The sequence below is a fragment of the Aulonocara stuartgranti genome (genome assembly GCF_965226115.1).
Source record: "Aulonocara stuartgranti genome assembly, chromosome: 23".
Taxonomy (NCBI): domain Eukaryota; kingdom Metazoa; phylum Chordata; class Actinopteri; order Cichliformes; family Cichlidae; genus Aulonocara; species Aulonocara stuartgranti.
Genome location: NC_138958.1, coordinates 10,933,252 through 10,961,048, shown reverse-complemented (window position 1 = coordinate 10,961,048; position 27,797 = coordinate 10,933,252). Strand labels below are relative to the sequence as shown.

The 27,797-nt window shown below is 44.8% G+C and overlaps 1 protein-coding gene across 7 annotated transcripts in view; it reads right to left on the bottom strand.

Annotated features, from left to right (window-relative positions):
• Positions 1-6,539: 6,539 nt before the first annotated feature.
• frem1b (Fras1 related extracellular matrix 1b) overlaps positions 6,540-27,797 on the bottom strand; it is a 48,203-nt gene continuing 26,945 nt past the window's right edge. For all 7 annotated transcript variants that reach the window (XM_082524212.1, XM_082524218.1, XM_082524214.1 and 4 more), the window contains 20 exons: positions 27,595-27,789; positions 24,277-24,465; positions 24,007-24,203; positions 23,538-23,745; positions 21,125-21,269; positions 18,726-18,867; positions 18,013-18,217; positions 17,297-17,561; positions 13,933-14,353; positions 11,923-12,124; positions 11,669-11,813; positions 10,133-10,262; positions 9,771-9,843; positions 9,524-9,673; positions 8,963-9,291; positions 8,681-8,734; positions 8,425-8,586; positions 8,204-8,322; positions 7,660-7,745; positions 6,540-6,851 (listed from right to left, as the gene is read on the bottom strand). In XM_082524212.1, coding sequence (XP_082380338.1) covers positions 6,643-6,851; positions 7,660-7,745; positions 8,204-8,322; positions 8,425-8,586; positions 8,681-8,734; positions 8,963-9,291; positions 9,524-9,673; positions 9,771-9,843; positions 10,133-10,262; positions 11,669-11,813; positions 11,923-12,124; positions 13,933-14,353; positions 17,297-17,561; positions 18,013-18,217; positions 18,726-18,867; positions 21,125-21,269; positions 23,538-23,745; positions 24,007-24,203; positions 24,277-24,465; positions 27,595-27,789 — 3,626 coding nt within the window. In that variant the 3' untranslated portion in view covers positions 6,540-6,642. The remainder of the gene's footprint in view (positions 6,852-7,659; positions 7,746-8,203; positions 8,323-8,424; positions 8,587-8,680; positions 8,735-8,962; positions 9,292-9,523; positions 9,674-9,770; positions 9,844-10,132; positions 10,263-11,668; positions 11,814-11,922; positions 12,125-13,932; positions 14,354-17,296; positions 17,562-18,012; positions 18,218-18,725; positions 18,868-21,124; positions 21,270-23,537; positions 23,746-24,006; positions 24,204-24,276; positions 24,466-27,594; positions 27,790-27,797) is intronic.

Sequence of the window (27,797 nt, the reverse complement as noted above, 5' to 3'; positions counted from 1 at the left end):
GTAAGCTTGTGGAAAAAGCCCAAGAAGTGTGTTCAAGCCTGTCTATTGAGCAGAGTTTAGATTATGAAACTCTTAAGAAAACTGTGCTGCAGGCGTATGAACTTGTCCCTGAAGCATATCGGCAGAAATTTAGGAATCTTAATAAAACTGCTAACCAGACTTTTGTTGAGTTTGCGCGAGAAAAGAATGTGTTGTTTGAGAAATGGTGTTGTTCATGTAAAGTTAAAACCGTGGAAGAGTTAAACCCTTATTTTGCTGGAGGAGTTTAAAAAGTGTTTGCCAGAACGCATCGTGACTTATTTAAACGAACAAAAGGTGTTGTCTCTCACTAACGCGGCACTCCTGGCTGACGACTTTGTTTTAACGCACAAAAGTGTGTTCTGTGCACAGAATTCGTTTCAGGAAAATTTCTCTGAACGAAAAAAGTCACCATGAGCAGTGCGTAAAAATGTATCAGCGTTCATTGCTAGATCAAACGGTCGAGAATGTTTTTATTGTCACGACTCAGGACATTTGATTGCTGCGTGTCCAGTATTAAAAAGAAAAGAAGCGAGGGGCACTAAATTCCCCGCAGGCGTGGGTTTGATTAAAACCGCTTGCTCGCCAAAGGTGCACGCGGAGGCTGAACAAAACCCGAAAACTGACATTGATCCGCAGTTGTGTCATGCGGCTTTGTTTCGTTGACGGGTGAAGAAAATGATAAAGTGCCAGTCACGATTCTTAGAGATACGGGTGCGTACCACTCATTCTTAATAGAATCTGTGCTGCCTTTGTCGGAAAAAACATCCTGTGGTTCCGACATAGTAGTGTGGGGAATAAAAATGAGTGTCACCAAAGCCCCTCTGCATATGGGTGCATTCGCCGTTAGTGTCGGGCTACGTTAAAGTCGCCGTGCGCCAGCGATTACCAATCGAAGGAGTTTCCTTCATTCTTGGTAATGATCTAGCTGGTGGGCATGTTTTTCCCCCGCCAGAAGTTGTTGATGTTCCTGCCCTTGCTGCTGACTCAGGCTCCACTGCTTCAGAGGTGTTTCCTGCGTGCGCAATTACTCGTGCTCAGGCTCGTAAAATGGGTGAGATTGTGGATTTGTCGGGGTCGTTTATGGCTACGCTTGATGAAGACGACTCTTTCGTGTCACCCATTGATTCTGTAAAAAATCTCCACATGTGACGTCCCTGAAATGATTCCTGAGGACATTAATCAGAGCTTGAATATGACCAGAGCACAGCAGGGTGATCCTTCACTGGTGCCTTGTTTTTCCTCTGTTGTGGACAGAGAGGGATCTAAAGCTCCAGTGAAATATTTCATTTGTTCTAATTTGCTATGACCTCAGAGTAGGGCTGTGCGATGTGACCAAAATCACATATCCCAATATAAGCATCTATAGCCCCGATAACGATAGAAATCACAAAAATGTAACATTTTCTGTAAATTCTGTGAATCTCGGGCAGCTCGACTCAGCTGGGCATCGTGTACCTGGAGTTGAGTGTTTTAACCGATGCATGAAACGATACATAAGTTGTAACGGCCGCCGTTTTCTTCGTGAGTATTTATTCAACGGCGTGCTGCGGGGAAAGGCCTGTTCTAACGTTTGAGTCTAAGGTTTATTTTTAGCACCTGCCGGCTCTTTTTTGCTTCTCATCTATGGGCTCAAATTGTGGTCATAAATATTTTGTTATTTATTTGTGGGGCGGTCGTGGTTCAAGAGTTGGGAGTTCGCCTTGTAATCAGAAGGTTGCCGCTTCGAGTTTCACATGTACTTTTTGGCTAAGTCCACACACAAATCTTTTTTACACATACAAATCTTTTTTACAAGTACAACATATTTATGACCACAATTTGAGCCCATACTCATCCGTAAACACTCTTTCACGTCATTCAGTTTATTTTGAAAAGTCTCAACAGGATCTTGAGCTTTATTGTGAAAGGGAAATAAACAAGCGTACACGATGGTTTTACCGTCCTTGTTGCTAACGACAACACATAAAAACAGTCGCTACACCCTGCTGTGACATCACACTCCAGAGCTGACGTCGGTGTCACGTGATACATTTTCAGCTTTGATCTGGTCCTACCAGCTCATAAATAGGGGCGGAGGCAAGGCAAGTTTATTTGTATCGCACAATTCGACACCGATGGTTTGCTTTGCAGAGACATTAGAAACAAAAGTTATTACAGACACTAGCAACGGGATCAGAGAACAGCACAGAAAAAAACTCAAATGGATTCCTTTAAAGGAGACAGTCCACAGGAAACCAGGCCCATAGAAATATCTGAAGAGGAGATGCAGACACTTCTCTTCAAATCCGTCTTTATGACCCGTACACAGGCAGAGAGACGAGAAATGGATGAAAAAAACTTTATCGTTCAGTTTGTTGTAAAGCTTTCAAACACCATTACAACAAAAACTAAATTAGTCATAAAACCCATCGACATGTTTTCACTCATCAAAACAGTCACAGAAAAAACTGCAGGAAAATTACCTGCAGAACTGCCAACATCTATAAACACGGTGGTTAAGTCTGTTTTCCGTGGACTGCACAAGATGTACAACTCCAAGGACTTGCTACAATTTTTCATTGTATTTCGTCAGTCAACATTTGAAGAAAATGTCTCAAGAATTTTAATATCAGAGATCAATAAGGTAAAGGAGAAAAGGATAAAGGGTTCTGTTGTTTGGGAAAATCAGACCAGTCCTGCTGAAACGTCTGAAGAACAGATCCCCAGTCCAGGGCAAAGGACACAAGAAACTAAAGAAAGAAACTTTATAATTCAGTTTCTTGTTAGGCTGAACAACATGGTCGCCTTAAAGACAGGCACAGCAACAAAGCAGGTCAACATTTTTGCCATTTTAGAAAATGTCATTGAAATGGCTGTGGGTAAACTACCCACACAACTTCCAAAATCTTTAGACAAACTTGTTAGAGCCGTTTATAAGAGTCTAAAGAAGACATATAAGTCTAAACTGATGGTACAGACTGCCATGGAATTCAGGCAGTTAAACTTTGAAGATAATGTAGCAAGAATGTTGATATCTGAAGTGAACAGGATGAAGGAGAAGAGGATTAAGGTTTTTGTTGTTAAGGAGAATAATAACAACAATTCATCTGAACAATCCTCTTCAAAGACCACTAGGAACTGTTGTTGTTTTGGGAAATTTTTGAAAACATTGTTTCCCTACAAAATCATAGTCGAAATCAGGCTATGATTTCGACTATGATATATACAATTCACAAGATTTCAACAATTTTAAAATCCTACAGTGTTGGTTCTGTCTCGCATCAGCCCCATCCAAACAGGTCGCGGCAGATGGCTGACCCTCTCTGAGCCTGGTTCTGCTGGAGGTTTCTTCCTGTTGAAAGGGAGTTTTTCCTCCCCACTGTTGCCAAGTGCTTGCTCGTGGGGGATTGTTTGGGTTGGAGCTTTAATTTTGTAAGGTTTTTACCTTACAATTTAAAACACCTCGATTCAGAACCTCTCACTGTTGTTGAAATTGTTTGGCCCTTTCTGTGAGGGCACTGCATGTTCTCAATCTCATTGGGAAATGCTACATTTTGCACATGAATGCAGATTTATTCTAAATTGCAAAATGCATTTGCTAAAAATAAACAAACTAAACTAATGCATGGCTATGGTGTATTTTTATGAATCTCGTACTCAGGTAATAAATACTTTTGTCTTATTACTGAGCAATAATAAAGTTTAAACAAAAACCTCATGTCTTTTAATGAACCGCTTGTGTTTTAGTTTAGTTATACTTAGTTACATTAACTAACTATAGTTAATGTAGCTACCCTAACCCTTTAGTTGTAGTTCGTTAATGTAGCTTGAACTGAAACCTCCATGCTTCATAAGTCTGGTTAAAATAAACTAGTGCTTGATGATGTCACTGTTTGCTTCATGATGGATTGCAGCTCTGTTTTGATTTCAAAAACGTATTTTATTAAATGCAGGGGGGGGGACTGCTGCAACTATACTAAATAAGGTTATATTAAATACACTTTAAATAGGGATGTTGGTGGCACTGAAGTATAAATAGGAATACGGTTTGTAAATAAGGTGTAATGTCCATGAGTGCTGGCAGTGCAGTTATCCTCCAATCAGGGTGGAGCACAGCAAGAATTTGCTGAAATTATTTTCTCAGCAAGTAATTTTTGTAACTTTCTATGTTAATATTAGTAAATATGGTAAAAATCAAGAGTAACATGTGGAAATCACAAATATCAAAACTAATTTTGTTCAGAGAGGAACTGTAATACTGCACGAGTGCGTCCGTACACCACCAACCCGTTGATGTGTCTAATCATTCCTCCCCACTCTGCGACACAACCGCCGGGGATCAGACTGCAATTTTGTTCTGGGATATGTGAAGCTAGAGACACCATCAACCAGGGACGAGAGCAGGAGACACTGAGGCAGGCACGGAGGACGGTACGAAACGTGAACCCAAGCGCAGAGACAGACACGGAGAGCAGCACTCAAGGTTAACAAGTCTTTATTCCCACGTACCGGAAGAATCTCTGGATGGAAATCTGAGCAGGACTGAGATCTAAATTAATAATAAGTCAAAGTAGCAACATACAACCTTCAGAAATTTTCACTGCTCTAAATTTAACTGCCATCAAGTATCTGTTATTTCTGTGATTTGATTGACAAGGCCGCATGTTAGAATATAGAATACACACTGAAAAACCACCAGTTTGCCGAGACGATTCAGAATTCTGACCGCTTTACTTTTAATTAGTATTTAAATTCCTTAAGTTATCATGTTTTTAGTCTGCACTAAAAGAAATTCAGAGTGAAAATTTGTTTTGAGAGTTTCTTGAATTTTGTAAAAATGATTAAAAATCTAAAACTGAAATATTTCTTTTTTTAAAACTATTCAAGTAACCATTGAAGGTTTATTAGAATGTTTGCTTTAAGGAAGGGTGTAGAATGTCCTCAGTCCGATTGGTCCTCATTCCCAATACAAATTCCAGCAACTATATCCTGAAATTGTGTTTGTACACCTTGTCAGAGAGCTGGTCAATATTTAGCCGTGTCTTGATAACAATTTCTGTGGAAACGTGGGTTTATTATCTAAAGGTGAGGTAAAACATTATTCCAGTGCAAGGTATTTGTATCAGTGCGGATTAAATGTGATTTCAAATTCATTAATTAATTTCCAAAAACATTAAATATGGTGTAACAGAAAAGTGTAATTTGTGCAGAGAACAGAAAAGCTAACGTAAAACCGAATCTCTCCAAGCACCTGCAAAGAAGGTGCTCAGGATCTCTTGTTCCAATAAACAAGTGAAGCAGAGCAAGCTCAAACATGCACGAGGAAGGCAATGATTGCTCTTTAGAATATAACCATATCGTGGTGATAAATATATGGATGCCGAAAACAAGGTGCGGAAAGCTGCATCTGGTCAGATGGAAAAACACAAATGTGGAAGAGTTGGACGGATTTGTACAAAATCAAATGGCTGCTAATCAACGGATGCAAGGTTATCGATGGTTACACCTTCATGCAGTAAAGAAGATGCTTGTTGTTTCACATATAAGAGCTGATCACTTTGTTTCAGCTACTTATCTAAACAAGACATTTTGTAGACAGTACAGCAAATGTGGCAGTCTGTCTTGAAACAACAACGGTAATATCCACAATTCAACTTTGATCTCAATTTTTTTTTCTTAATGTGGCTCTAATACGTCATCATGATACTCAGAAAGTGATTTAAATACTGGCCTCCTTTATTACCACCATTATTCACTTTTCCCTCAGCGCTGGAGTTGTTACTTCATTATTGAAAACTGCATCCATTATTCCAATTCTTAATAATTTCCCATAATTTCAATAACTTTCTACAGATATCTAACCTCCCTTTATTTTCTAAAATTATTGAGAATGTTGTCGCCTCTTAGCTTCACACACGTCAATAACAATAATCTCTATGAACAATTCTAGTCTGGTTTTCGCCCACTTCACAGCACAGAAAATATTAAAAACGACCAATCACCTCCTGATGGCAGGTGACTCCAGTGTCCTCATCATCCTCACCCTTCTCTGATTGCAGCCTTTGATTTACCACACTATCCTTCTGAAAAGACTTTGGCATTAGTCATATCCTCCTAGCCTGGTTCACCTCATATCTCTCAGATTGCACTCATTTCATTCAACTTAAATTTCACTTTTTAGGTTCATTTTCTGTTTCTGCTGGTGTGCCACAGGGTTCAGTATTAGGGCCTTTTCTATTAATTTTTTACATGCTTCCACTTGGTTACATACTCAGAAATGTAATATTAAGTTTCACTGTCATGCTGATGACACTCAGCTGTATATTTCTTCCTTCTAGCCGCTCTGCACCGTGGCACTGGAATTCCCTTCCTCCTGATATCAGGAAAACTGGCTCTCTCTTCTCATTCAAGTCAAAACTCATCTGTTCAAACTGGCTAACTCTCTTTAAACATTGATTCCAATCAATGACACCGTTTATACTGTAATACAAACCTATCTGAAAATGTGAGGAAAGAAGTCACCAAACTGCTGACTCATATTTGTGTTTGTGCAGCAGCTTTATTAAGACAAAGTATGAAACTAATGTACAGAGCAGCATCACCTCATCACGTTAAATATGAAGGCCACTGGCTATGAATGTCTCAGTGAGTTTGAGCTGGCGATGAACAGATGAATGAGTGCTGAGTTTCTGCAGAGCAGCTCGTGGAGATCCAGCTTCTCGGGTTTTGAACCAGCACGCAGTTGGAGTCGTTCTCGGGCTCACCGGGGCTCACTGGCGCCCCCCTCAGTCTGGAGGAAGACAGCGAGCGACTGTCAGCCCACGATGAGCGTCCTGGACCTCCAGACAGACCTGAGGAGCAGACAGAGGAGCCGTCAGTCTGGAAGCAAAGCCTGACACGCACCAGGCCTCAGGATACAACATTTCATCCACTGGAGCTCCAAATCAGAGTCACTGAAACAAAAACCTTTCATCGTCATCAGAATCAGCCCGAAAACTCATGAATAAAGAAAATCTGCTCAGGTTTGCCAGCTTAAAAGTTTCCAAAGAGTTCAAAGCATCAAAAGATGGCAGATTCAAGAGTGATCCAGAGGGCCACACCGACACCACAAAGCTTCCTTTGTGTTCAGGTGTGTGAGAACAAACTCGGCACCTGTGTGAAAATGATCCTGCAGTTTGCCTGCAGCACAGCCTCCTGCCAGGTAACAATGACAGCTTGATCGCTCTGAGAACAGAGTTTAAAAAAAGACAATGGCTTTGCTTTCTTTGCCACATATTCAAAGTGATGCCCCAAACTCTAAATTTCTGAAAACAGAACTTTGCTCGTTTATTCCTCCTACGTCAGCATCACCTTTGATTCTCTCTGAACCTGCAGGTCCAGCGAGGTGTTACTAAGAGCCCAAAGTGAAAATCTGTGAGGGACCAGATTCAGCCTGCGTACAGTTTCACATATCTGTGCTACATCCTAAAAACACAGTGAAATAAAATCTGTTTCCCAGTCAAACTGCAGAGGCCTGCTGGGGTTTGTTCAGACTTTCAGTTCTTTAAATGTGGATAAAAGTCAACATGACCCAAAAGCCAAGAAACATCAGGAAACAGCTAAATTAACTATTAATTAACTTGATTAATTACTGGTTATCATTATTGAGGAAACACCCACCGATCCAAAATGGCTTCTTCCCTGCAAACCTCCACAGCCAGCTCACATCTCTCCTGGAGTGCACGTCGGTCAGGCTGCTGTTAAACCTGCCAGAGGAGAGGAGAGCAAAGGTCAAAGGTCACATCAGAGAGCAGGTTCTTCACTGATTAATATTTCCGTCCTGCTCATACGTGCAGCACAGAGGTGCATGACCTCAGGCTGGCTCAGCATCGTTGCCTTAATTAAATGAAGCACAGTTTTCAAATGCTCATGAAGTTAAAATAAAAATCAAACAGTCACTGCGATGGTTCAAAATCTTTTTCTTGCTTTGCAGCTGCAGGCTGTTCGCCACGCACAGCTGGAAGAAACTCTGTGAGGACCTCCTTTAAACCGTCAGATGTGTTACAGCGAGACTCATGGTCATGTTTTAAACATGTCAAGGATATCAGTGATGATTCTGACTTGTGTCACATCTCAGCTGAGTGACCAAATCTGAAACCAAAGATCAATCAGCAAACCGGAAACAGAACAGAAACAGAGTCAGAGGAGAAAGCGGCTTCTTTACAGCAGCGAGCAGGTTCTGTCGGCGCTGGCCCAGCTCGCCACGGACGGGCTGAGGATGTAACATCGTCTCCTGTGGTGCGTCCAGCCATCAGGACATGAGCTGCTCACAGACTTCCCCACCTGAACACACACAGATAGCCAGAGGTCAAAGGTTACTCCGGTGTGTGTGTGTGTGTGTGTGTGTGTGTGTGTGTGTGTGTGTGTGTGTGTGTGTGTGTGTGCCTTGTGCTGGCGGAGCTCGGGTTGGTGTTTCTGAGCTTGATGAGCCATCTGAGGAGAATCTCCAACTTGGAGTTCCTGCAGGGGACGACCGTGAGCTGACCAGCTCCACTCGACATCGCCCGGTTGCAGCTCCTCGAGCCGGAGAGGAGTCAGACTGTGGAACTGGAGGAAGAAGGAGGGGAGGAGGAGGAGGAGGAAGAGACATTAACACAGTGAGCTTCAGTCGGTCATTGGATAAACTGGCTGAGTGTCTTACCGTCCAAACCTTCTCCTGCTCGTCCTCAGGCCTCCTCTGTGCAGACAGACGGACCTGAACAACAACACAAAGTTCAGAATTTACAGAAAGACACACTCACACAAACACACACAGACGAGAAAATGGATCACAAATCTGTGAACAGATATTGTTTGAGAGCGCAGGCGGTGCCCATCTGAGCCCAACTTCCTGTTCGCTGATTTGTTACGATCGTGTGACAATTGTTCACTCTGACTGTTTAAAGTTTAAAGAACTCAGAATCATGTTCTGTCTGTGTCTCACCGTGCTCCCAGTGTTCCCAGTACTGCTTCCAGTGTGCTGCTGAATGTTTAGGTGGCTGCTGTGGGGGGTGTAGCCATTGCTGTGGGGCTCTGGGTCTCGTGGCTCCACCTCTTTGTAGTCCAGGTGATGTCGATTCGGGACGTCTCCTCGGGGCGGGTGAGGCTGGTTCTCCCACAGCAGCTCCGCCTCTATATTGATGACCGGAACCTCCTCTTCCTCCTCTTGCTGCAGAGGATCAGGGAGCTGAGGAGGGAGAGGGGGAGGAGTAGGAGGAGGAGGAAGGGGGCGCTGATCATCTTCTACCCACAGGTCGTCTGGGTCACAGCTTCCTGAGACACAGAAGCAATCCTTTAACGTTCAGTCGAATCTAAGACTGACCAGCGGCTTAAAGTCCTAACTGTGATGGTGTGAGGATGGTTTGATGGAGCAGCAGTTTTCATTTTAAATCGACTGGAATCATTTTTAAATCCCACTCACAGACAATTTATTGTATTTATTTCTCAGTTTGTAGAGTTAAACTCATTCATTCATTGGACTCATTGATCAGATCGATCATGTCACCTCGGTGGGGGTCGATGATCTCCACGGTGGCCGAGCTCCTTGGTCCCAGGACGGCGTTCTGGGGGTTTCTCAGCGTGACCGTGAAGCTCTCGTGGTTTTCTTCCAGGCCGTCGTCAATCAGGTAAATGTTCCAGGTTTTCACCTTCACACCTGAAGCACAACAAAAAACAGCTGTTAGACAGGGACTGCACGCTGCGCCACAACAGGTCACATGATGAGGCGGTGAAAGTCCAAGCGGCGGTCAGACCTGGATCGAACTGGATGAGACTCGCAGTGCTGTGAGTGAAATCTCTGCCAGCTTTGGCTGATCCTTCGTCCACCTGAAGAAGAAGACGTCAGGATTTTAGTCCAAAACAAACCGAGCTACAGCTTCCTGCTCGTTACACGTCGGCTTCACTCGATTCTCAGCTGTTTTTAATCTAACTCAGAGTTTGTAAAAGCTGGAGTCTTTCGCAGGTTTACCACAGCGGCTTGAAAACTGAGAAACGCTCAGGAAGACATCTGAGAGTCTGCGATTGCACTCAGACTTAAAACAGAATCTGAGCAGACAAAGTGGTTAGGAACTTCCAGTTTTATATATTATAAACCAGGAGGTGGGTGAGGCGTGACCTGGATGGCGACGTAGGCAGGGTCAGCGCTCCTCCCGTTGCGCTGCACGCGGATCTGAAGTATCCCGGCCGTCTCACAGGTTCTGTAGCAGGTCGCCGACAGCTCCACTCGAGACCAGGACAGCTCCAGCCTGCAGGAAAAAGAAGAGGCTGTTAGAGTCAGACAGCACCCCCACCTGACCGAAGGTTTCATTTATGTTCACAGAGTAACCACGAGCAGACAGACAGGATGTGATGTAACGTACATCTGAGGCTCTATCTGGAACTTTATCTCACATCATGTGTTCTCTAATTTAGGCGGCCTTAACTTCCTACTGCTCTGCAATTACAGTATTCCAAAAATACCACTGAAACTTTCTCACTTTCATCAACAAATTCTTTTGGCATGGGCGCTGATTTACAAACACAATTTCTCTCCACAAAACTGTTTTATTTGGAATAACTGCAATATTATTTATAAAAATAAAACTCTTTTTTTAAATAACTGGTTTAGTAATGGAATAATCTTGGTTAGTCAGTTATTTAGAGAAGATGGACTCTTTTATAATTACTCTGAGTTCCTCAGGAGATACAATGTACCGATAACGCCTAAAGAATTCTCAATAGTGTTCGATGCCATCCCATCTGGTCTGTCCATGTTACACAGATGCTCCCACAGTGCTCCACTACAGGTCACTCCCCCGGATGTGTTACATTCTTCTCTTGGCAATGTTTGCTTTTCCTCTCATAAGTCTATAAATACCAAAATAAGATCTCTCTTTCAGGATGCAATGGTCTCTGTTCCATCAGCCATATTTTATTGGGCCAATTTTGTAACAGATATTGAATGGAAAAAAGTTTGGACTTTACAAAGGTTTTTCTTGACAAACAAAATTAAAGAGATTTCTTTTAAGTTGATTCATAAGTTTTACCCTACCAAACAATATTTGTCCAAATTTATGGCTGAAATAAATGTAAATTGTACCTTCTGTCAAGAGCAACCTGAAACAGTTTCTCATCTGTTTTGGTCATGTAAATTTACGTGTAAATTCTGGAAGGATTTCCACAAGTTTATTACTGACTTTGTTCTCCCTAATCTTCAACTGTACTATAAGGATGTTATCTTTGGCTATTATAATTTTAAAGACAAGGACAATGATGCTTTCTTTTTTTATAAATTTGGTTTTATTTTTGGCAAAATTTCATATACACAAAATCAAAGTCCTCGGCAGAAAGCCTGAACTTCTTGTATTAAAAATGGAACTTGCACAATATATAAGGACAATCTCCTCATCAAAAAACACGAAGGCTCTCAAGACTGTTAACATCTGTAACCGATTGAAACTGCTAACTTGATTTTGGCTCTTGCAAACTTTTGTTTATTTTTGTTCCCCTTAATTTATTTTATTTTTTGTACTCACTTTTGTCTCACTGTCTTTGTCACTCTTTCTGTTCCTCATTGTACTACCACAATGTTATCTTTTATGTGATCCCTGTTTTACCTGACTGTATGTCTATAATGTGATAAATAAAGTTAAAAAAAAACAAAAAAACGTACGTCTGAGGCAACGCGCTGTTTCCTGCCGGATCTCTGAGGACAAACAGGAAGCTGTCAGACGTCACTTCCACGTCAGCGGGGAGGACGAACATCACGGCTCGCCGATCCACGTCACGCTGCGTGAAACGACCTTTGATGTACGACCCTGATGGAGCGAGAGAAGGAAGAGGAAGAGAAGGAAGGCTTTTAATCTGACTGCACGTGAGCCCTGCACAGGTGAGCCTGTGTAAGCAACCATCAGTTTCCTCGCACACCTGTGGCGGCGTTCTCCAGGTATCCTAAGAGTGGAGGTCTGCTGATGGAGAACTCGAGCTCCTCTGTGGGGCTGTCAGGGTCTGAGGCCTGCAGCTCTCTGCTGGTGATGAAGATTCCGTAACGGCCGCCGCCCAGATCCACCACGGTGCTGGGACTCCCCCTGGTGGTCAGAGTGGGAGGCGTCCGGTCGACCCAATCCACCTGAACACAGCAGGAAGTTAAATCAGTAACACAGAAACAGCGAGCACTTCAGGGGGACGAAGATCAGAGGAAACTGAGCAGCAGGAATCGAAAAGAAACCAAACGAGTCAAACACACGCAAAAAACTTTTTTATTTTCTTTAGGGAAACACTTCGTTTGTGCATCCGTCATCAACTCATCATCTCACTTCAAGACCTGAATGAACAGTTTAACAAACAGTGTTTTCTGGAACGTGTCTTCAGACGAAGTTCAGAGGAGAGGATGAGGATGATTTGTCGGTCATGCAGAGATAACAGTCGGGCTTCAGTCAGGCTTACGGCTTCCCAAGAAAGCGTCGCTCTTTTAGCACTTTACAGAAACTCAAATCTGTGGAAGCGACAGATTCAAAGGTGATGGAGGAAGTGACATCAGAAACAGCAGCATGTGACATCACATGTTGGCGGAGCTTCAGGTCATCCTTTGTCATCCTGATTTAAGATCTGAGCAGAGGCGGTCGGTGGAAGGCGCTTTTACGCTGCTGTTGTCATCAAACTGAGCACAAATCATCTCCCCCTCGTTCTCTCAGTGCCTCCTTTTCCTGAAAAGGCCTGCTGGACTTCATCTCAGGATTTTTATGTTCTGGATATTTCAGCGAACTTTGTGCAGAAGCAGCAGAAACTGATCAGTGTGTGTTATTTTACCCGTCTCTCTCTCTCTGCCTGCAGTTCAGTTGCCTGACCACCAGGTGTCACCGATGTCCTATGTATGAGTCTGTTCATGGATGATTCTGCTGACACTGATGAAGCTTATGCCATCCTCTGACTTCAGCTCTTTTTTGGTGTGTGTAATTCATTTTCAGAGCAGGAACAGAACATCTGAATAAGACAAGGTCCTTTAATATCTCAGTGATCTGCAGCTTTTTCGGTTTCTAATATTTTAAAGAACAGAGGAAGGAGCCCAGTTTCATTCATCCGGGTCGTATCTGTTATGTCCAAACACAAACAGACATAAAATCTATGTCATCATCAGGTCAGAGATTTGTGCTGCAGGCATGAGCTGCTCCTCTGTGAGGGGATCCTCTGCTCTGCTGCTTTTCATGGATGCTCCCTGCTCTAATGGCTTCACACACACACACACACACACACACACACACACACACACACACACACACACACACACACACACACACACACACTTCACTGATATCCTTCTCACACACAAACTATTCGATGTTTGGTCCAATCACAGGTGGCCTCCAGAGTCTCAGAGGCTCAAGGCAATGGTGTTAGCCACCTGGCTGCCCGTCAGCAGGTAACCTGTGGGGAGGAATCCAACTCTGGGTCAAAATCAGGCTTTTAGTGGAAACCTGGACCAGCACCTCCTGTGTTTGGTCCATTTTCACTGCTGGAAGTTGCTGGTTTGAAGCCGTGTGCAGAGGTCCAGATCGTTGTTTTTTGGGCTCCGTCTGACCTGCTTTAGTTATTATTAAAATTTCGCGTTTCTGCTGTGAGATGAATAGAGTAATTCTACCTGTGGATTGAGCCACACTGACCTCTGACCCTGCAGTCAGTGTTTGGTTCTGCTGGAGTTTTCTGCCTGATTAAATTGAGTTTTTCCTTCCCACTGTCCCCCGGTCACAGGGGTCACGTGGTTGTTGAGGTTTACTTTGTATTATTGTAGAATCTTTACCTTATCAAAAAACCGCCTTGAGGTGACTGTTGATGTGATTTTTGGTTATATAAGAAAAACTGAACTGAAATGTTCAGACTTCCTGTGTTGTGTTACTTCCTGTTACTTCCTCTGAGTTGTGTTTTGCGTTCGTGGCTCACCTGTATGTCAAACACAGCAGGCTCCTCCCTCAGCTGCCCAAACTCCAGGTAGCCCCTGTTGTGTCCGTCGCTCGGCATAAAGTAGAACCCGTCGATCTTCGCAGGGCTGCTCGGGTCGTGTTGGTAAGTCAGGTGGAGGTCGTCCACGTTCGTCTGGGAGAACCGGGGCGGCGAGGGTAGCGGCGTGCCTCTCAGCAGCAGCTTCCCGTGCTGCGGCAGCTGCGTGATGACGTATCCCAGGTTGGCGGTGGTAGTGTCGGGGTCGGTGAGCTGCAGCTGGTCCGAAGTGATGGTCACTGTGGAGCCATCCTGCAGCCGGAGGCCAACGTTGCGGCTGAGGGTGGGCGGGATGCGGTCACCATGCTCGATGGTGAAGTGGAGGGTGGAGCTGCGAGACGAGTCACCGTTTGTAACAACAAAACTGAGGAGAGAAGAGTGGAAGCAGTTAGAAACTGATCTGATATTTAGCTTCAACTCAGTTCTGCAGCGCCTCCCGATGGGAGAACATGTTATACAGGACATTGTCCTCAGGTTGAGGCAGTGTCCCCCAAACCAGTGTGTGTCTGTGTGTATGTGTTTTGTCCTCTCTGCTCTTTGCCAACACAATCTGCCTCTCAGCCCTGCAGCTGACAAACTGCCCCAGGCCTACACACACACAGTCCTGGTGTAACATCTGGCTGCAGTAGCGTCCACGTTTGCCCAGGGACGGCCGTGCTCTGGTGCCAACGTTGTTGTTATTTTTCTAATAATACACATTCATCATCTGCTGTCACCACACACACACACACACACACACACACACACACACACACACACACACACACACACACACACACACACACACACACACACACACGTGTGCACCTGAGTCCTAACCCACATCATCAGTTAAAGGTAAATCCAGCCACAGCTCAAACTCAGACTCTAAAAGAGGGTGTCAAACATGTGGCCCGGGGGCCAAATCCGGCCTTCCAGAGGGTCCTAAGCAGCCAGCGTTAATGTTGAAGAATAAAAGATTTTCACATCATTACTAGTTTTTGATTGAGGTTAAATATTTGTGTTGTTCCATGACAGAGACACACTAACTAACTGAGACACGATGTTCAAACTGGTTTTTCTTCATCTTCTGACTCGTCGGGCTGTTCGTGATTTTAGCTTCGTGACCTTATTTTGATGTTTTCAGAAGTTAAAAAGGGGACATTTCCTCCTCCTTGAATATATAACTGTAGTGGTCTGAACTACATGAGACTGAGTTTGTCTGTGCCTTCTAAAGCTGACAGGCTTACGCTGATGAAAGCTGTTTCACCCCGATTCTGATTCCAGATCTGATTCCGATACTAGGAACGTGATCAGAATTAAAGGAAATCCAGTGTAGTTGAAGCCTAAACTCTAACTGTAAACCTCGCAAGATAAGAAATACTTCCTCTCAAAAGTCTGGAAATTACTGTCCCCCAGCAGCCAATCAAAAAGAAAATACACAAAATGAAAACATCAATAAATTAAAGTCATTTGTATAGCTCTAACATGAATGCAGGTGCTGAGGTGTGAGGTAGTAAAGAAAGTGTTCAATTATCAGTTATCCACATTCATGCACCACAGCTACAACCACTGGAGTCAGCTGATGGAGGAATCTAATCAGCGAAAGCAGTTATTAATTCCCGCAGCTTATCACAGGTTTTATTTCGTTCAATTGATGTTTGATGATAAATGATGACCTCACTCGCTATCGGTTCTACACAGCCACAACTTAAACAGACATAATCAGCTGGAGCTCCACAGGAAACACAGCACACTCTTTCACTATGCAGATGACACCCAACTTTCTGTGTGAAGCCAGATAACACACACCAACTACTTAAACTGCAGGGATGTCTTAAAGACAAAGACCTGGATGACCTCTAATTTTCTGCTTCTAAATTCACATAAAACCGAGGTTATTGTACTCAAACCTAAAATCTTACAAATATGGTATCTAAACAGATACTTACTCCAGTAACACCAGACCAGCATGTCATTCAGTGCACATATTAAACAAATATGTAGGACAAATGGAAGAACATTTGTGCAGGATCTCTAAAATTAGAAACACCCTGTCTCAGAGTGATGCAGAAGAACTAGTTCATGTATTTATTATTTCCAGGCTGGACTACTGTAATTCATTATAATTCAGCTGCTCTGGAAGCCGTCAGAGTGTGGCTCTCTCTCTCAGTCTTGGCTGTGATCTGATGGGTGTTCTGGAGCCAGATAGCCAGCCGGCTGGGGCAGCAGAGGTCTGGGTGACAAACCCGGGGTCTGCACACACCAGCATGCTCCCCTCCTCCTCCTCAAAACCCTAACCGCTGCCAAATTGGCTGGAAAAGCAGATAAACATACTGCAGCAGGGAAAGCCTCTCGTCTCCTGATGCTGAGCCTTTTTTCCTCTTGTCTCCGTGCCCAGTTTTCTTTTGTTGGCCAAATGTTGTGTGTGATAGTTTTGTGTGTGTGTGTTTGGGGGGGGCAGTGATTTAAGGACTAAAATATTCTTCTTGACAATTAGATTTCTTATTTAACAACAACAAGGTTTTAAAACTTCATAAGACCTTAACCACTCTGAAAGCATCACTTTTATTTTGAAAATTCACTGTGTTTAATAGTTGCCATCTGACATATGCAGGTTGGTCAGGTTCCTGTTGGTCCTCAATATCACTCAACCTCCTCCTCGTTCTGTTTTGGAAGCTTCTTCTAACCAGAACCTGCAGCAGGAGGACCGTTTGTGAGCAGAACCAGAGCTACCACCTGCAGAACTCAATTCAATTTTATTTATATAACGCCAAATCACAACAGCAGTCACCTCAAGGCACTTTATATTGTAAGGTAGACTCTACCCACCCTGCATTCAAAGACAAAAACACAACAATCATATGACCCCCTATGAGCAAGCACTTTGGCGACAGTGGGAAGGAAAAACTCCCTTTTAACAGGAAGAAACCTCCGGCAGAACCAGGCTCAGGGAAAAGCGGCCATCTCAAGTTGAGATTCAGTGTTTCGACACAGTGACGGAGTTTCAGCAAGCATCTTAAATCTTTAATGCACGGTCAGAAAAGAACCTCCAGGAAGTGTCCTTAAATCAAGGAATTGGTCCGGAGAACACTAGCAGATGACCTCGGAGGGCAGGTGGGGTAAACTTAAATATACTAAAGAACACACCGTGTGTAACACACAAACACACAGCAACGGTTTGAAAGCTGACAGATTGCACTGTAATGGTTCTTGGAAAAAGAGCAGAGAGAAAACCCGGAGTGTTTGTTTTTTTTAAAATCAGGCTCCGCCTTCACCTGCACAGCGGCTGTCATTAAAAGAAGCTGCTCTGAGCTCCAACTCTCACCTGAAGGAGTCAGCCTCGGCATCATGGCTGTTGTCGTGGGTGTAGCAGACTCGGTGCGCAGCCACGTCCAGCTGGGTGAAGCTGAGTAGCGGGACTCCAGGCCGGTGGACGGCGTGGACGAGGCCGTGACGCGGCGGGTCAGACACCGTGTAGACCAGCTCCTCGGGCCGGCCAGTCGAGTCTGATGCCAGCAGGATGTCAGTGTTCAGGACGACACGCTGCCCCTCCCTCAGGTGCACTGGCCTGCTCAGCACCACGATGTCCCCTGGAGGCAGTCAGAGGGAGCGTTCAGGTGTCAGAGGGGACCGAGCGATTGCCTACATAATACATGTGACAGTCAGGGCCCAAGTTCAACTTTTCAACTAAAAAGCACCCAGAGGAGGTGAGGCGGCGCCCTCCACAGCTGCTCCACCTCCCCGCCATTAATTATTCAGCAGCCGAGGAGGTCGGCCATTTCTCACCTCTCTGTTCCTCCAGGATCACAGGGCGCCAAGCCAGAAGGGCCGCAGACCCACGGCAGCGTGTTCATCCGACTGGTAAAACCGGCAGGAAGGGGGCGCGCTCAATAATGAATGAAACAGGGCCACACAGGGCCCTGTGTGTGTGTGTTTGAGTGAGTGTGTGTGTGAGTGCGAGAAAACATGAAATAAAATCATGACCTGGATAAAAGTGTTACTGCTGAATTCTCTGCATTGAAACTCTCTGTGACCTCTGACCTTTCTGCATCACGTGCACAGAGATGAAGAAGCTCTGAGCCGGAGACTCGTTGTCCAGGTCGCTGAGGGTGAAGCGGAAGCTGTCGTGACCTTTAAAGCCGGCTGCGTTGGTGGCGGCGGTGTGTTGGTACCACAGTCGGTTCATCTCCACGTCGCCCTGTGTGAAGTTCTGACCCGCCGTCAGCTCGTTCCACCCCGACGTCGTCTGCGGGCGAGACGCTCGGATCAGGAAGAGACGCGGCAGGAAGACGAGTCACCTTCAACGTCTCACACCAGCCTCAGGTCACAATTTAATCAGGAGGATTTAACACCTGCACAAACACACACCTGACTTCCTGTTTCTGCCACTTCCCCTCCCATCCTTCATTCCTCTCTTCCCTTTCTCTTTCCGCTCTTATTCCCTTACTTTATTCTACCATTTGTTGTCTTCATCCTCCCTTCACTCCTCCTTTCCTTCATTTTCTCCTTTTCTAATTATTTTCCTCCTCTTGATTCCATCCTTAGTCTTTCAATCCTTCCTTCCTTCCTCTACTCCTCTCATCCTCCCTTGTTCCTTTCTTTTTCCTTCCCTTTCCTCCTTTAATTCTTCCTTCTTTCCTTCCCCCCTCCTCTTTAAACTTTTAACCTGGAAACAACTCAAACTGAAATCTTTGCTTATTATAGAAGTAAAACTCAGTAAACACACACACGCATGCACAAACACACACACACACCTTCAGCTGCAGTTTTCCAAACCGCGGAGCAACATTAAGGAAGTAGTACACCTGTTCTGGGGGCGTGTCCAGGTCCTCAGCCTCCAGAACCACACTGGAGATCACCCTGAGCTCACCTGAGTCCACCTGCAGTCCAGCATTCCTGAAACACCACAGAAGAAAATTTCTCATTATGTTTGTGGTCAAGCACATTTTTCTGTTCTCAGCATGCTCATAACTTCCATCCTGCATGGAGTTCAACTCAAACATCTGTTTAACTTAAAGTTAAACAGATGTTTGAGTGCCCCCTCCTGGCAGATCTGTGTTCAGAGTGAGACAAAAGTTCACTTAAACTTGTTTCCTGTGCAACAAAACTGCAGACAGAGAGGAGGTAATGACACTGACCCTCTAAGAGCATCTGTATGTCACAACACCAAGAGCGAACCAACATCTCTGAGGTGAAGTGCAGAGATGAAGCGCAGAGGTGGAGAACAGAAAATATTGGTCTGCTTCAGCTTCATCTTTTAGCTGCACTCTGGATGACTTTAACAAAAAATATTTCTGACTTTAAAAACATCTTGCTTTATTTTTATCATCAAACACGTTTCGCCCTACAGGACTCGAAGAAAACACGAACAGAAGCCGTTTGATGTGAGTCACGAGCAGGAGGGTGAAGGTTTGTGTGAGCAGGCTTTTCCTGTAGGATGGTGGAGATGTTGGTGGTGCTGGTGGTGGGGTCTTTTTTTGTTTTTTTGAGGTGGGGCGGTGTTGAACATCAGGAACCATCTGGCTGCTTCTTCACTCGGAAGTAAAATCCACGCAGGAGCGAAGCTGCCACGTCCATCCTGCAGGAAACGGGAAAACAAGGCGGCCGGCATCTGCCAAGTCTCTGTGTTATTTCTGCCTCGGCGGCCTTTACAGCACCAGCTCAGCCTCCGCCAGCAACCTCCACCCCCACCAACACAGCTGATCTGGGGACGGCGCAGGGGAGGGGGTGAGGGACAGTGGGTGGGAGCCCAGTCAAGGATGCAAATTCACAATCAGTGGAATGAAAACACTAAGGATGGGGGAGGAGGGGGTCACAGGTCACACGCACCTACCACCCCCTCCCCAAATGCTCTGGATTACACAGCAGCTGCAGACAGATGTTAAACCGGACGTCTGCTGACAGTTCAGGACTTAAACGAATATCCGAACACCCAAACAACACAAAAAATTCTAAACAGCTCAAAAGGTGACGCGATCGGAGCCGGAGAGATTTCTGAATTTCAACTTTTAGGGTCCAACGCTCAGACTGCAGAGGAACAACAGAGGTACAGGTGTGAGGTGGAAACACCTGGACTGAGCATCACACATAAACTTTTATTTTTAGAGTTTTTACGCCGTATTAAGAATTTACTGCACTTGTTTCTGTAGCAGTTTGTGACAGTTAAACGGATTTTTGCTGCTCTGTTGTCACACTGTGCAGGTAATTCCCCCTCCCTGTGCAGCAGTGCCGCCTGCTGTGCGGAGGCAGAAGTTTCTTTCCATAAAGCTCAATCTAATCCAAATTATAGTAGGTCCATGTGACGAGAGGAACTAAACCCAAAACATTTCAACTCCTTCACAGCTTCTCTTTACTTCCTCCCTGAAAACCTTTAAAGAGTTTTAAATCTCCTCACATACAAGGTCTTAAATAATCAGGTCTTATCTTAATGACTTTATAGCACCATATTACCCCACTAGAGCACTGACGCCTTACTTCTTGTATTTAAGTATTTAAAAGTAGAATGAGAGGCAGGGCCTTCAGTTTTCAAGCCCCTCTTCTATGGAACCAGCTTCCAGTTTGGATTCGGGAGACAGACACTAGCTCTACTTTTAAGATCAGGCTTCAAACTTTCCTTTTTGCTAAAGCATATAGTTAGGGTTGGATCAGGTGAAGCCAAATCCTCCCATAGTTATGCTGCAACAGGTGTAGGGTGCTGGGGGATTCCCATGATGCACTGAGTGTTCCTGTGTGTTAACACACCTCTGCTGCATGTAATTAACTTTTGTCATCTACTTGCTGACATCCGTGTTTGGTCTCAGACAAAGGAAGGCAGTCTTAGATATTTCTGTGTGACACCATGTTTCTGAGGTTTTTAGGGACAAGAACATTAACTTCATAACAACGAGAATAAATGTGTGTGACAAATTGAAAACGATGTTCAGCAAATGACACAAAACCATCAAGAAGAAAAACATTTTGCAGCAGCTGCATTTTTAATTCCTGCAGCAAAGTCACAGGAAATGTAAAACATGTTCAGCCTCCTTTCACCTGATTTTAATTTCAGACCCACAGGAAGCCAGATCCACATCAGGGTGAGCAAACACCACTCTGTGTGTGTGTGTGTGTGTGTGTGTGTGTGTGTGTGTGTGTGTGTGTGTGTGTGTGTGTGTACTTGAGCAGTCGTGGTTTCTCGTCGTTGACCAGCAGCACGGTGACCTGAACTGTTCCCTCGACTGCATGGACACCATCTGTCAGCCGCAGAGCCACGGCGTCCTTCAGGGTTTCTGTGTCATCGTGCATGTAGACGATCCTCATGCCTGCAGGAGGAAAACAGAAAATATGGAGCAGTGTGTTTCTGTGAGCATGTATTCATATCTTTGTGGGGTTAAAAAATTGGATGTTCCCACTGTCGCCAAAGTGCTTGCTCATAGGGGGTTCTCTGTATCTATTATTGTACGATCTACTGTACAATATAAAGCGCCTTTAGGCAACTGTTGTTGTGTTTTGGTGCAATATAAATAAGAATTTAATTGATGTTAACTATACTTATGGGGACTAACATCCTGGTCCCAACAAGTTTGAAGGCATTTTTTAGACTCAAAATGTGGGGTTTTTTGTTTTTTGTTTTTAATCGACATTTAGGAATCACTGTACAATACCACCAACTTCAGCAATTTGTTACTACATGTATTTCAAAATGTGATTTTAGTGACAGGGTTACAGCTGGGTTATGATTAGGTTTAGGGTTAGGCATTCATTTTGATGGTTAGGGTAAGGGCTAGGCCAGTAGCTCCCCAACTTTTTTTGGTAGGCCCCCCGTTGTTTTACAAGAAAATCTTTGCGACCCCCCCTGCCCGGCACAAACACATCCTCCAACCACACACATATTTTTTTTCAAACTCCATTGCAGTTTATTTCACTCCTCGAACCTTTTGTAAGCAATTAAACAAATAAAAATTAACTGCAATAAATTACAGGTAGCAATAAAATGAACTACTAACTCTTACACTACGTCCACATGTACACGAGTATTTTTGAAAATGCATCTTTTCCTATGCATTTGGGCCTTTCGTCCAAACGTAAACAGTGTTTTGGATCACTGAAAACTGAGATTTTGAAAAACTCCTGCCAGTGTGGAGTTTTCAAAGTCTGTTCTTGCATTTACCTGTGGACGAGGAAAACGGAGATTTAGTCACGCAACGTCAAAGGTGTGTGCCTTTTTTGGCATCACGCTGTGCGCCACGTGATGTTTACGTGAGATGCATTTCTACAATGGCGAATAGAGACAAAATACTGTTGCTGTTAATCTGACTATCTGCAGTTTTTACATAAACACACGCAGTTACTGTCCCTCCATTTAGAAAGACAAAGGCGTCAGAGTGAACTTCGGAAGTGGCTTCTACGTTCACCACAGACGCTTTCACAACCCAAATCCCGACGCCAATGTTGTCGTCAGTTTTGAATACATTTAATTTTTTTAAAATTATGTATGCTGTATGCATTTGTCCATTCCTAAGTTGTGAGTCTACATCAGGCATATTTAACAGCGCTGTGACTTATGATTATGAATCACTCAGGCTGATTTTCAGTTTATTTATTGAATAAACTCTGGCCAAGGGAGTCAGTGAGACAAAATCCAAAATACTGTCTTTAGTTATTAACATTTGAAATGATGAAGGTGTTTGAAAAGTAACACAAAATTAGCTGCCTTTCCAGAAAAACACAAAAACTTTTCAGTACTTTACTCCCAGGCGTCTAGACTTCTGATTGGCCAACATTTCTTCACAGTTAGGATTTGGCACATTCTTGACAGCGTTTAACTTCATTTTTTTTGTTTACATGTGGACGGAGATATTTTTTTCAAAACTGTACATGTGGATGGGATTTTTTTTTTTTTTTAACGAAAATGGAAAATCTCAGTTTTCAAAAATACCCGTGTACCTGTGGACGTAGCCTTAAATAACAAAAACAAACCATCTTTATGGTGTGATTATTTTACGTGGTTGTTTTTTTGTTTTTACTGTGTAAGAATATTCAACACTGCTGTCAATACAAAAAATTACTCTGTGCAAAATGGGTCTAAAAACATAAACAACTGTGGGATACTGTTTGTCTGTGATTTGGGGCCAAGGTATTCCTGCATGCACTCTCCGTGTATGCATGGGTTCTCTCTGGGTACTCCAACTTCATCCCACAGTCCAAACACATGCAGTTAGTGGGGATAGGTAAACTCTAAAGTGCCCATAAGTGTGAATAGTTGTCTGTCTCTATGTGTTAGTGACCTGTCCATTGCATACCCAGTCTCTCGCTCTAAGACAGCTGGGATTGACTCCAGCCCCTTCGCGACCCTGATTTAGATAAGCAGAAGCAAATGGATGGACCAAAAGCCTTTTATTTTTTAGATGGTTGGGAACACGGCCCTGCTGCTTACCCTCTCCGAATATGAAATAAAAAGCGATTATTGCTCTTGTTCAAAGTCATCCTGGTTCAAAGTGTTTGAATGATGATCATCTGTATAAAACACCAATAATCTAGAATGTATTCACATTTTACTGTCACACTTCCTGTTTGAGTGACTGCCTCACCTTGTCGGAGCTCCTGCAGAGTGAAAGAGGTGACAGAGAGGCTCCTGTGCAGGAGGTCAGCTCCCGCCTCCGTGTCGTGGATGCTGTTAATCAGGCTGCCGTGAGCCGGCGGCTGCACCACAGTGAAGGTGAGCAGCTCAGGTGGGGCGTCCAAGTCAAAACCATCCAGTATGGATGGAATTAGCTCCCTCATCCCGCCCTCTTTTACCTGCAGAGAACAGGAGGAGTGCGCCCCCGTGAGGCTGTTGGGATCATCGCAGATTCAGTTTCAGTCAGAGAAATCGTTTTACTTTGACTCTCGTGTGAATTTTGTTTAGTTTTTATTGTTATTTTCTCTTGTTTGATGTCACAATTACAGCTTTGTCACCTCAATCGGGGGGAGGTGACAATGTTTTTAATAACCAGTCAGCTGTCTTCAAGTCATAGCTGATTGATGACCGATTACTGATCAGGTCTCAGGTGTACGTACGGTGAAGTTGGCGAGCAGCAGCGATGGTGTTTCGTCATTGGTTGGTTTGATAATGATGTAGAAGGAGACGGGGGCGGAGCGATGTAGCCCGTCGCTCACACTGATGGACAGCTGGTCGACAGTTGGCTCCACCCCTTTGTGCTCCGATTGCACGTAGTTGATGAAGCCAGAGGTCAGGTGTTTGAGAGTGAAGGATTCTGGGAAAAGACAAACATTAGAGTGAGATCTGAGTTGGCTCCCCGAGGTTCTGCCCGTGCACCGCACACTGACCGACTCGCACTCCCGCGTTGCTCTTTTCGGAGCCGGGCATCGGCTGCGTGTTCTCCAGGAAGCCGTGAAGGGGAGGAGTCTCCAGGTGAAAGACGAGCTGCTCAGGGGGACTGTCTGGGTCTGACGCTCCGAGGACCCCCCCGCACAGACAGATAGAAGAGCCTTCATCCACCACCAGCATGGACTCGCCTGCGCCAGGACACAGCAACACCTTCATTCTTCATTTATCAACTATGCTGCTCGCCACACTGACTGAGCGCCTGATGGTGGATTTCAACTCCACTGCTTCCACACATGCACGCCACGCAGTAAGCACACCGTCCACCGAGATGTCCACTCGAAGCACACGGGAGCACTGGCTTATTTTCTGCCATGATGTTGAAGCCCACCTGAGCCACTAGCACAACTCTGGGCTGGACATGTTGTACACAATAGGTACAGGTGTAGATGTTGAGCTGCCAGCTCCTCATGTGTTAGCGGACGGTTCATGCAGGCGAATCTGTCCATTCTTTCACTCCCACCTCATCACACTTTACCCCAAACTGAGATCTCTCACAGCTGGAAACTAAACCTGTTTAGTTTCTAACTAAAGTTCAGGCATCGTTTAATAATCCTGTTTTTTTTATTGAGTGAAACTCAAACAGGACCAGGAGCAGAATTCCTTCCACCTGCAGCCTCCACCCCCCGTTTCCTGCAGACAGGAGCGGGTCTAAGCCTGCTGTGTTCAGTTGGAGTATGAACACTGTGGGCGGATGTGAGTGGATGGGTGTGAGCATTAATGAGGGACAGTCCTGGATCTGGCTGATAAACCAGCGTCGTCCTAAAACAGGAACACGTGGATGTGAGGCTCGCTCCACTAAGGCTCTTATTCTGTGTCTTTATTCACTGCTAATTAATTAGACCAAGAACCCCCCACCCAAACACCAGCACCACCACACGCGCATGCACACACACACACACACGCACCACCCCACCCTCGGCCCTGAACTGTGCGCCGGTGCCGAATGAGCAGGGAGACCCGCCGGCAGGATTACGAGTCGTCCCGCCGTCGGCAGCGCTAAGCTGATCTGGCTGCTGAGCTGCGGCTAACACGTCTCCTATTGTGAGCACGAAATGGAGGTTCTGTCTTTTGTTTAGTTAAGACGCTCATTGTCCGCTGTCCACACACACACACACGGTGAGATAATCTCTCAGCCGTGTGTGTGTTTTCATGTAATACCACCAGACAATTAGCAGATTTCATTTAAAACACATCAGTGCCAACCTCGTTAGCCGGCTGACAACACACACACACACACACACACACACACACACACACACACACACACACACACACACACACACACACACACCAAGTATCAGGCCAGTTTAAACAAAGACCCCAGCAAGTGTAAACTCAGGGCTCTGTCTCCAGAATAAACTCTATGCTGAGTTTAACTTTAAATCTTTAAAGTTAGAGATCATTCTGATTTCGGTTTCCTGAAGCTCGACAGGATCAGAGCACCAACCTACAGTTACATTAAAACTCGGCCAACCCCCAAACTGCTCCATCTTCTCATCTGCTGCCTCGATGGTTAAACCCTGGTTCATGAAACTGTAATCCTGGGGATCCCAACACAAGGTCCGAGGGCCAGAATCATCCCGGCAAAGACTGAAATGCGGCCCACGGGATCTCATTAAAAAATGGGAAGGAGGGCATAAACTTTTTAATGTATTTTCATAAGTTTCACAAGTTTTTCCTTTTGGGTAAGGTTGGGGTAGTCATGGGTTAGGTTAAGACCTTGCCCATGACTACTCACACTACACCAGGGGTGGGCAACTCCAGGCCTGAAGGGCCGGTGTCCTGCAGGTTTTAGATCTCACCCTGGGTCAACACATCTGAATCACATGATTAGTTTGCTACCAAGCCTCTGGAGAACTTCAAGACATGTTGAGGACATAATTTAGCCATTTGAATCAGCTGTGTTGGTTCAAGGACACATCTAAAAGCTGCAGGACACCGGCCCTCAACGCCTGGAGTTGCCCACCCCTGCACTACATCAAGGTAATGAAGTAATAAATAGACAGTTACATGAAAGAAAAGTCCCCGTTTTTAACCACCTACTGTAGAATTTTCTGGCTTTATAGTGAGTAGTTAATGCATTGTTAAACTTCATTAGACTGACTGGAAGGAGAGTTTCTTCGGTCTGACCCACAGTGTTTGACATCCCTGCTGTAATCAAGCCAGCAGCAGGCTGACAATGCAGCTCACAGCAAAGTGTTATTTGTGAGCTCAGAGGACGGCTCATTTTTACTAGAATGGTTCTGATTTATTGCCCTGAAATAAAGCATCGTGTTCACATTTCACTCCTGATTAGCATCATTTCTGGGGAATTATGCGCCGTTTGTAAAGGAACCACCGACTAACAACACAGACCTGCTGTTTCTCATCTCCCATCATCTCCACCTGTGACAGGTGAGTCACTGAGTGCAGCTACCTCACAGTTTAAACGTCTGTGACCGAAAATCAACCCAAAGAACATCTTCAGGATTAAAACAGAGAAAATGGAGACAATGCACAGATGATGTCTCTACTGTGGAGGAGATTATCCACACACACACACACACACACACACACACACACACTCACACACTCACACACACACACGCGCTCTCTCTCCTGAGAGGATGATCATTCTCACTGCTCACAGCCAAAAACAGGGATTGAAGAGCTCCATGGTTATCAATGGAGACCAGTGACCACTGGGACACACACTGGGAAGACTGGGAGACGGTGTATGTGTGTGTGAGAGATGTTAGCCCCCCTTGCCCCACCCATTACAGAGTGTGTGTTGGACTGATAGGTAACGGTGTGTTGTTGGTTAGAGAGGATTAAGCACACACATGCGCACACGCACACACGGAGCCTTTCAGTGGGAATGAAAGCACACACTTCCCTACAGTTCACAGATGTAAACGCAAACACAACATTGAAAGGACATTGTGTGAACGCCGTGTGTCAGCTTCACTAAAATCTGGCCAATCCTGAAGGAGATCAGTGAGCGAACATCAGCACAGTTTTTTAATGGTTTTTGTTATTTTTGACATTTCTTTATTTCTGCAGTTTAAATAACCACAAACCTGTTTCCTGTTTGCAATAAAGTAGTTTGATAACAGTTTGAGTTTTTTTGTGGCTCTGGTGCTGTTACAGAGGAAAGTTAAGGGCTTCTCTCTGATTGGTTCACTCACACAGATCCAACAGGTGCGTCCGCGTGACATCGTGAATGAGGCTGTTGTGTAAACTGTACACGTGGTTTTTGTGAATTTGGTGAATCTTACCCAGAGTGACAGCAGGGACTTTATCGTTGACAGGAAGAACTGTGATGTTCAGATCGTAAACAGGAAGTGTACCATGGAGAGGAACAGGAGGGGGCGGGGCCTCCCCGTGGCAGCAGCTGTCCGGCCCTCTGGCCTCACTGTCGGAGATGATGAGGGTGACCGTGTCGAACACCGGCTCAGGTCCGATCTCCCCGCCTTAAACA